The 9,733-nt window shown below is 40.8% G+C and overlaps 1 protein-coding gene across 2 annotated transcripts; it reads right to left on the minus strand.

The window, feature by feature from the left end:
• Nucleotides 1–5,318: 5,318 nt before the first annotated feature.
• her9 (hairy-related 9) lies at nucleotides 5,319–7,155 on the minus strand. 2 transcript variants are annotated; one of them, XM_024376580.2, is made up of 4 exons: nucleotides 6,810–7,155; nucleotides 6,545–6,640; nucleotides 6,348–6,435; nucleotides 5,319–6,238 (listed from the first exon to the last, which is right to left on the minus strand). In XM_024376580.2, the coding sequence occupies exons 1-4, from the start codon at nucleotides 6,915–6,917 to the stop codon at nucleotides 5,661–5,663; spliced, it is 870 nt and encodes a 289-aa protein (XP_024232348.1). In that variant the 5' UTR covers nucleotides 6,918–7,155; the 3' UTR covers nucleotides 5,319–5,660. The 2 variants fall into 2 exon arrangements, with proteins under 2 accessions (XP_024232348.1, XP_024232347.1); XM_024376579.1 differs by having other exon boundaries at nucleotides 5,319–6,241; nucleotides 6,810–7,154.
• Between the last annotated feature and the right edge of the window lie 2,578 nt (nucleotides 7,156–9,733).

Below are 9,733 nucleotides of genomic sequence, written 5' to 3' on the forward strand. Positions count from 1 at the left end.
ACCCCTCACACCAAAGGAAATCTGTCAAAAATCATGTCTGTGGAATGTTACATTTATAAAGTCAGTTTGCAACTGTAATTAAGTGTCAAACTCCTGAATAATGTTAAACATTCGAGTAGGCCTATTCTCAAAGAAATCATCGACAGAACAGTGAAATAGGCTTGATTTTGCTGCTGTTTAAAAACAAATTTGCTGCAAATCTACTTAGTTTAGTAACGATTTGCGTTCACTACTTGGTCAATTGATTTGATAATTAAATCTATGCAAATAAATTATATGAATTGATGGTTCAGCCCTTTGTTTTCTTTTATTCTGTAATAGGCATGCTGTAATATATATTCAAGCGAACCACATCTCATTTTATCGAGCACTGTCCTTTTAGAACCATGAAGGGTGTTCTAATCGCTTAAAATAACACTCATCTAGATCTGTTGCCTACGCTCAATAGTCCTACTCATCACTTTATTACGAACAGAAGTATATCACTTCTCACAATGGTGCTTGTTTAGTAAAGTTAGATCAAAGCTGAATCAATGTCTTGCAAGATAACATAACGATTAATTAGTATTTTATGTAACAGAACCGAATAGCATAGCAGGCCTACAACATTACTTTTACACCAAAAACATCAGATTTCTAATGAGATTTTAGGATGGTTAGCTAAAGCTGAATAGTAAAAAAAAAATGAAAGCATCATGAGACAAAACTCAGAGCCACTATGCAAGATATATGGTTTGATTCGCTCACGAAACAGTAATTCAAGAAGATTGAAATGCATAGGCAATTCCCATGACACTGATTGAGATCCATCAAATGATTGGCATGCAGATGCAGTTTCACCATTAAAACGTGAAAAATGATCAGTCATGATTGACATTGATGATGGCGTATTTTGAAATCAGTTATGCCTAACTTGGGGTTTGAGGGTATTGAAAATATACACGTTTCTTGAGACACAATGTGTGGGCATGGGCAGACGTTGCAATTGCAAGATGCATTGTATGCATATTTTATAACAAGGCTCTCCAACCCTGTTCCTGGAGAGCTGCCATCCTGTAGGTTTTCATTCCAAGCATAATCTAGTGCACCTGATTCTAATAATTAGGTGGTTTATAGAATGAATCGGGTTAGTTACAACTTAGTTTGGAACGAAACCCTACAGGACCGTAGCACTCCAGGAAATAGGGTTGGAGTGCAATGATAGGTAATTCAATAGGCTACATCTGTCAGTACAAACTTTGATTGAGGAAATGATGACCTCATTTACATATTGTTTTGCACACCCTCATCTAAAAAAAAAAAATCACTACACCACTGCAAGTAAGATCTGTGGTAGGTCTGCAGCCGGTGTTGCCTGTGTTCCCCGCTGGCTTCATCCATCTGAGCAGAGGTCAAAATGCAACAGTCAGTGCTCATTAGGAACAGGGTAAATAAAGGACATTGAATGACAGCACCATTGACAACTCCTTCGTTCACCCGGAGATTTCGTTCCACTATTTTGATCTGCCGATAACAACATTTTAGCCTTCTTCTCCATTTACATTGTATCATAGCCTATACATGGATTAGTCTACACTGTAATTCATTAAACTGACTGGATTATTTTACTGCACCTACATTGCAATCCAATGCATGCACGATTTATGCAATGAAATGATATATATTGTGTCACTGCACATTTTTTTTTTGGGGGCTGTGCGACAGAAGGCTATATCAGTCCGCTAAAACAGGACTAGTGCACTACTTTTGTGAGGAAAACAACTAACAATATATACAGTACCAGTCAAAAGTTTAGACACTCCTACTCATTCAAGGGTTTTTCTTAATTTGTACTATTTTCTACATTGTAGAATAACAGTGAAGACATCAAAACTATGAAAGAACACATATGGAATCGTTTAGTAACCAATAAAGTGTTAAACAGATGAAAATATATTTCATGTTTGAAATTCATCAAAGTAGCTACCCTTTGCCTTAATGTCAACTTTGCACACTCTTGGCATTCTCTCAACCAGCTTCATGAGGTAGTCACATGGAATGCTTTTTGAAGGACTTCCCACAATGTAGAAAATAGTAAAAAATAAAGAAAAACCCTTGAATGAGTAGGTGAGTCCAAACGTTTGACTGGCACTGTATATATAGCCCTATATTATTCATATGACATTTTTCAGGGGGTGCTGCAGCACCCTCAGCACCCCTGATTCCCACGGCTATAGAGATATGGTGTTTACGAGAATCTACAATGTTAACTTAATGAGAATGATAATTTGTCAGCTCAAAGAAGGCAACCCTGACCCCTTCAATAGCATCATCTCCCACCGGACACCATTGCGCTACTCCCCCAGGGCGCTCTATCCTCCGAAGGAATGATATTGGTCCCCAAGCACACCAGAAAAGGCGGTGAATTTGCGCGTATTTCATATTAACTTGCCTTTAAGACTGCTCGTTCCCATTGTAAATGAATGCATTAATAATAGTATGTGATATTTTACATGTTGCCTCACTTAACTTACTTTCAGACTCGCTTAACTTCCTGCATATCCAAATATAACATTTAGCCTATAGGCATACTTTGTTAGTTGCTGCTGTCATATAAAGAAGGAAGGACTCAATAAACTCCCTCTGGGCCTGTCGGGTGGGTGTGTGCTCGAGCTCTGTCCAGCTTCATTTCTGTTTACACCAGTACAGGCTCACTTCTTGGCGGCCTGCACGCCTCCTCACCTCTGGAGAATGGAGCGCGGCCCAGTGCACGACCCGGCCTGCCAGCGGGGATTTACTGATTGGCGCTCTGCCCGGCTGCAAGCAGTCTAGTTCGCTCGGTTCTCACGACCTCAGCACCACAAAGGCATCTCTGAACTATTAACTTAGACACGCAGGCACAAGGAACAAGGAACAGCCGCAGAGCCCACACACTGCCAACTTGTGTTTCAGTTATGCCTCTGTGCAGAAGCAGCCTGTTATACATTGCTGGCTGGAAGTTTCAGAATGCCATTTTCGGAGAGTGTCATTGAAGGGGCACCGAGAGAAAAGTAAAAAAGAAACTACATAAATGAACAAAACACACATTTCATGGTTATTGTCATATACAGTTAAACGGTCAAACAGGCATCATCCCCAGTCCATGAGATACCAACCTCTCATTATTAGATATGGAGAAGCTAAAATGGAACATTTTACGCACGATGAGTTGTATTGGCAATCCAATTGGAAAAATAGGTGTTCTAATAACATTATTATAGGCTATAGTGAAAAGATATGTTTATATACTTTCGAGTCCAAATGCTCAACATAAATAGTTTTTAAAAATGCTGCCAAGACGCATTCATTCTATTATGGACATAATATTGGACTTTACGACCTATGTGCCGTGCACTCGCACTGGCGTGAGTCGACTGGTGAGCCTATCTGACCAGCGGTAAAGCGGGCCTGTCATGCCAAATAGTGTCCCCCGCCCAAATAGTGTCCTACTCTGCGTCACATAGGGATTCTATTGCTAGGGCTGTTGATAAACTTGCACAAGTCTAACCGGATTACGTAACGAACCAAAGCGTCCGTTTCTATGCTCGTTGCTTGTCTCTATTTTCCCTCGTAGCGGTAGCGAAGGCAGGAGGACGCTGTTAGTTCTAGTTCTATTTCACCTCAAGCGCTCGCTCAGTCCGCGCAAAAGGATTACCTCACAATTGCTCTCCAATGACGGTGTTTTTGACGGTGACTACCTGCTGTTTCAGAGGACCGAAAAGACTGACATGACATGCCCTCTGAATTGCAAGTGGCTGACACATGCCGCCCGCCACAGCAACACGTCCCCCAGTTCCGGAACGCACTCACTGGGGAAAGATACGTTTACATCCAGGGATAACATGGAGAAGGACGGAGAGAGAGGGAGAGAGAAAGAGAGGGGGCGAGAGAGAGAGAGAGGGAGAGAGAGAGAGAGAGAGAGAGAGGGCGAGAGAGAGAGAGTTTGGATTGGCTGGAGAGATGAGGGTGCTATTTTGTTTCATTCAAGAGTTATTTGGAACATGAATCCATACTTTAAAAGGACATTTTGAATTTTACATGTATTATGTCAATTCCAAGTCATGAGGTCCAAGAGAACTGCTTTGATCAATTCAACTCTTCCATCCAATTTACCCGCCAAGGCACTAAACTCCCCATTTTCCCTCGTTTTCCGCTATTCACTTATGCCTACATGGGTTAACTGAACAATGGTTGCACAAAAGGAAGCGAGGATCCTTCCATATTCTCATTTCAGCGAGGCAATCTGTTAGTGACATTAACCCCAAAGCGCATTTCCCAGGCTCATGAATAGGGTTTTAGACTTCTTAGAGATCCCGCTGCATACAGGATGAGACCCCTTTCAAACTTGTAATTACCTTTTTGCAAAAGAAAAAATACACCCCCGCCATTGTCATTTCAACCCATTCTGCATTTTAGAGGACACCGGAATGACTAACTTCACGCCACAGTTAAGAAAAAGTGTAAACAAGTGAATTGTCAGGACTTTCACCATCCTATCTCACTAGGGATGAAGATTACAGGGTCGTTTTTGGCCTATAACTACTAAACCTGCACTGATATGAGCCTAGACCCTGACAGACATTAGGCCTATATCTGATGTTCAACTGGCTATTCAACTTTTACACACAAGACTAAACAAGATAGCCTACTATTAAGATAGCCTACTTAATATTTACTTTTACACAGGGCCCTTATAGAAACAAGAAATCCTAAACCTGTATAACTATGTTCTAAGTGTAAAGTAACTAAGTAAAAATACTTTGAAGTAGCCTACTACTTATCGTTTTGGGGGTATCTGTAATTTACTATTTATATTTGACAACTTTTACTCCACTACATTCCTAAAGAAAATGTGAAGTTTTTACTCCAATAAATTTTTCCTCATACCCAAAAGTTACATTTCGAATGCTTAGCTGGACAGGAAAATGGTCCAACTCACGCGTTAATCAAGATAACATGTGTTCATCCCTACTGCCTCTGATCTGGCTGACTCACTAAACACAAATGCTTCGTTTGTAAATTATGCCTGAGTGTTGGATAGCCCTCGGCTATATAAAAAAAAAAAAGTGCTCTGGTTTTCTTAGTATAAGGCATTTTAAACGATTTATAGCATTTACTTTTATGTTTGATACTTAAGCATATTTAAAACCAGATAGCCTACTTTTAGTCAAATAGTTTTTAACTTTTACTTGAGTCATTTTCTATTAAGGTATCTTTACTTTTACTAAAGTATGACAATTGGGTACTTTTTTCACCACTGTAAGGGTTATAGCAGTGATATAGAAGTGAAGACAAAATTGTTAATTTCTGACAATTGATTTATTAGGTCAATGGGCCACTGCCCAACATCAATTTCCAAACATAAACGACAAACAATATAAAAACACACAGCTTTGGTATAACAATCAATATCAACTTTGTACAAAACTAAATATTTCCATAAAAAGTACTTCATCACAAACATTTGAATAAATCTTCCATTGCATGGACACCATATTTATCACCAACATCCAAATTTTGGAATCAGCCAATAACTTAAACAAACGTTTACCGTGTCCAACAAATGAAACGATGTCCCCTAGAACGGAACTATTTACTTAATGAAAATAACTTTCATTATTGTAGAGTCCATTTCAACCAAACTACCAGGGTCGCCAAACAGCCTCAGTGCTCTCCGAACCAGTGCTGACACCGACAGGGCTGACGGCCTGAGAAACACCGACGAATGATGTCATCCCATGGACTGGGGATGATGCTGTTGGCGCAGAGCTGCAGTGGACAGGACTGGCGTTAACCGACATAGGTACACCTGCGTTAGCATACAGAGGGATGACTGGGGTTGATGCTGAGGCGAATGCAGGGTTGGGAATAAGAAAAGCAAACTGTCCATCGGTGGCAGGCACAAGCTGGAACCCCCCGAAAACTTTTGGAGACAAGGCTTCCACGGTGCTGAGTTTGGAACCCATAGAGACACTGCTGGGCACGGTAGAAGGTAGCTGCACGTGAAGAGGCTGCGCAAGGTGAGCCTGTTGAGTTGGGGTTGGCTGTGAGTAGTTCATGGCGATCATCTGGCCTAGGGAACCTGACAGGTGGTTGAGAAGCCGCGACTTCACCTCCGTGTTCACCCCCTCGCTGGTGGACAAGAAGCGAGTGACCTCGTTCATGCATTCGTTGAATCCCGCCCGGTATTTACTGAGGACAGTATTGTCTGCTGACAACGCTGCTGAGGAAAAAGAAAATGAGAGCATTAGAATTCGTGTCTATTCGATGAAAATGTAAAAATGAAGTGTTGACCAGATGTCAAATTAGATATTCGCATTGCAATTTACCAGTCATCTGCACACGCTGTAAATTCCGTAAGTGCTTCACTGTCATTTCCAGAATATCGGCTTTCTCCAATTTAGAATGTCTGGAACTCTGTGGATAAGAACATAACAAAGTTAAGGAGTGTGCATTAATACCACATTAAATCCCAGGAATAATGAACTAAACAGTGATTTTCAATTGTGAAATCACTTTGACTTACATCTTTTTTAAGTGCATCGAGGATGAGTGTCTTGAGTTGGCCAAGGCTTTCGTTTATCCTCGCTCTCCTACGTTTCTCCATGATTGGCTTTGAGGACTGCAAAATAAATGTTTTTGCATGTTCATGGATCATTCTGAGTATCTCACAAGTAAAATGTCGTTAGCCTACCTACAGTTTAATTTGCAACAACATTAGCCTAGCATAGCAGGTCTATGCTGAATATATTAGATTAATTTTAAATCCATAGGCAGTTTTAGAAGTGTACCTTTCTATGCTCACTGGCATTCTTGGGTTTGTCTGGAGTATGGGAAGCATTTGCAGGTGCACCAGCAATAGGGGATGCCGTTTGTTTCTCCATGGTGTCGGCTGGCATTTTGGATTAAATGACCTCCTCCGGCAGATAGAAAAAATATATCCTTTTGGAGACGTTGGAAAATATTTCGGCTTCTTTATGTTTGGATCAAATTGTAACCAGTGTGAAAGATATCCTACGACAGTCACGCAGAAGTGAGCAAGTCCCACTGATCAGCTGTATCACTCGCGAGTATAAGAGAGTGCGCTGTGCCAAGCTACGTTGGGCAGGTCGAGTCTGCTCTGCTGCCGACACACGCCAGCCGTACTTATAGACGGTTCGCATGCTCCCAGTTCGTGTGAAACCTTCTCTGCATTCTTTCCCACACTCGTCTCAGCCAATGGGCGTGCGGACTCACCCATTGGGCGCGGGGCAGACTGCTGATTGGACAACACCCCCGCGGGCTGTCAGTCACGCGCTGCTCAATCGGCACTGGAGGGACAAACAACAAAGCGGCGAGTGCAGTCGGTCTGTCTGTGAAGTGATAAGGCGAATTGGGGGAATGCGCTGGCGGTTTACTTCCAACTTCTTCATACCCTGAAAAAAATGTATGCTTTTTGTGTTCACAAATATTCACGATGCTTAATAAAGATACTGTATTTTACAAAGCCTCACCATGCTATTAATACTATGTTGATATAAATAGCCTTACCTTTGAAATAATGTTGCATGCCTATTTTTCAATAGTTTCTATAGGCCTATCCCAAATGTCAAAAATAAATACTTTTTTCTCAATGGGACGAAGGCAAGACTATAGCCTACATTCAAAAAGTGTATGTGGGTTTATACTAAAGTACCCAATAAATACATTTCGACTATTTTAATATTCACTGATGCAAATGCTTAAAATGCATCTATATTTGGATAAACATGAGGGTTGTAATAGCTATATATTAATACTTCAATGATATAGGTTAATATTTCAGTATAGCTGTTCACTTCGTCTTAACCTATTAATTATTAGTATTATTATTTTATCAGTAGCTAGGCCTAATCCAGAGATCCAATTGCGCCTCAGAACAACAACTGTAATGGCACGCGAGGCTGTTTGCAGGGGCACGCAGTCAACCAATGGCAGGCTGCCACTTTATGTAGATCTAACTGAGCTACGTCTTATTGGCTGTATGAACATCTAAGTGCCAATCATTCCAGCGCGGAAGCTGTGAAGGGTGCGGAGGAAGAGCGATGCGACATCTGTCCGCTTGCCAGTCGCACTGTGTGCGCCTGCTCAGTACACTTGAGCCTCCACTGAGCACGTGCCGAAACGGATTTCCCTTATTACAGCCTAGAGGGGGACTTTTCATTGGATCCTTGGGACGTCCCTACCCTATTGAAGTTGACGCTGAAAATGATTCGGGTTAGATAAGGGTTAAGGTTAGGGTAAGGGCTATGATTAGAATTTAGTGTAGGGACGTCCCATGGATCTCAGATAGCACTGACCCTTTTATTCCCGAACTCGTTAATTCCTCTATGGAGAATGGAAGCCATTTGGCTAAGGGTTATGATTAGGGTTTCGTGGAGGGACGTCCCAAGGATCTCAGATAGCAATGACCCTTTTCTTCCCGATCTCGTTAATTCCTCTATGGAGAATGGAAGCCATTTGGCCTAGGCTACAAAACAATGCAGGTCACACAACACATTGAAAGCAGAAATATAATAACAGAAAACAATAGTATTATGTAATAACCTAACATAATAGCATAAGTAATATATAACTTTTGCAATTTACAAGGATAATGTGGTGAGAGCCTGAGTTTGAAGGAAAAGGGCGCCATCTACTGACTCATTTCTTCTGGTTTCTCAAATCCAGAACTGACAACAGCGAGCTATGTTTATTTATTTTACCTTTATTTAACTAGGCAAGTCAGTTAAGAACCAATTCTTATTTTCAATGACGGACTAGGAACAGTGGGTTAACTGCCTGTTCAGGGGCAGAACGACAGATTTGTACCTTGTCAGCTCGGGGGTTTGAACTTGCAACCTTCTAGTCTAACACTAACCACTAGGCTACCCTGCCGCCCCATGTGCTGTTGATCATAGATGTTCAGCGGTTTACCTCTCAAACGAAGAGTGTAATGAATTATCAACAGCTAGGCTATAGGCCTAATCATGGATGACTGGCATGAGAATGACTATAATGTGTTCTTTTTTTAGCAAACATTTCTTAGATGGGGGGAGTACAGCTTATTTTTGTGCATTCAGTACTTATTGGTTACATAATTAATTAATTAATGAAAAATCGCAAGAGGGAAAGGAAGCACCCTATATTTGATGTCGACAAGTAAGCCTATCACTTGTCTACAGTGTATGCATACCACAGATGTATTTCTGACGAACTCCACACATGCTCACAAAGAATGTGTTTCTGCTTACATTGGCCACAAGGTGGCACAGTGAAGCCCAACTCACTAGTTGAATCATTACAATTATGATAAATACTGTATACCCCGCTTACAGGCCTAGATTCTTGTGGATTTAATTAACAGAGTAATGGGCAATTCCATGGTAACATAGTGACACCGATACTCTGATCTTTCACTTTGAATTGTATGTGAAACAAAAACCAATGATTTTAAAGTTAAACAAACTATATAAATTAATGCACAAGTACAACTTTTAACAATTTCCATAGAACATTTAAAAAAACATTTACTTGAAGAACATTGCGGATGCAAAGTTTGGTAACAGAATTACGGTTTGTGTTGTTTGTACCATTGTTCTGTTACCAAACTTTGTATCTGCACTTTGCAATCATTGTTTTTTGTTTGACAGATTTTAAAGGGAAAAATTGGAGTCTTATAGTGTCACTCTGTTACTGTGGAATTACCCTAATCTTA

The sequence above is a fragment of the Oncorhynchus tshawytscha genome, linkage group LG16 (assembly GCF_018296145.1).
Source record: "Oncorhynchus tshawytscha isolate Ot180627B linkage group LG16, Otsh_v2.0, whole genome shotgun sequence".
Taxonomy (NCBI): domain Eukaryota; kingdom Metazoa; phylum Chordata; class Actinopteri; order Salmoniformes; family Salmonidae; genus Oncorhynchus; species Oncorhynchus tshawytscha.

Bases quoted from the DNA above. Each gene is read 5' to 3' on its own strand.
- her9 (XM_024376579.1), bottom strand. From the start codon at position 6,917: ATGCCAGCCGACACCATGGAGAAACAAACGGCATCCCCTATTGCTGGT. The intron at 6,641-6,809 runs GTACACTTCTAA...TTTATTTTGCAG, and splicing joins ATGCCAGTGAGCATAGAAAG to TCCTCAAAGCCAATCATGGA. The intron at 6,242-6,347 runs GTAAATTGCAAT...CTTTTTCCTCAG, and splicing joins ACAGCGTGTGCAGATGACTG to CAGCGTTGTCAGCAGACAAT.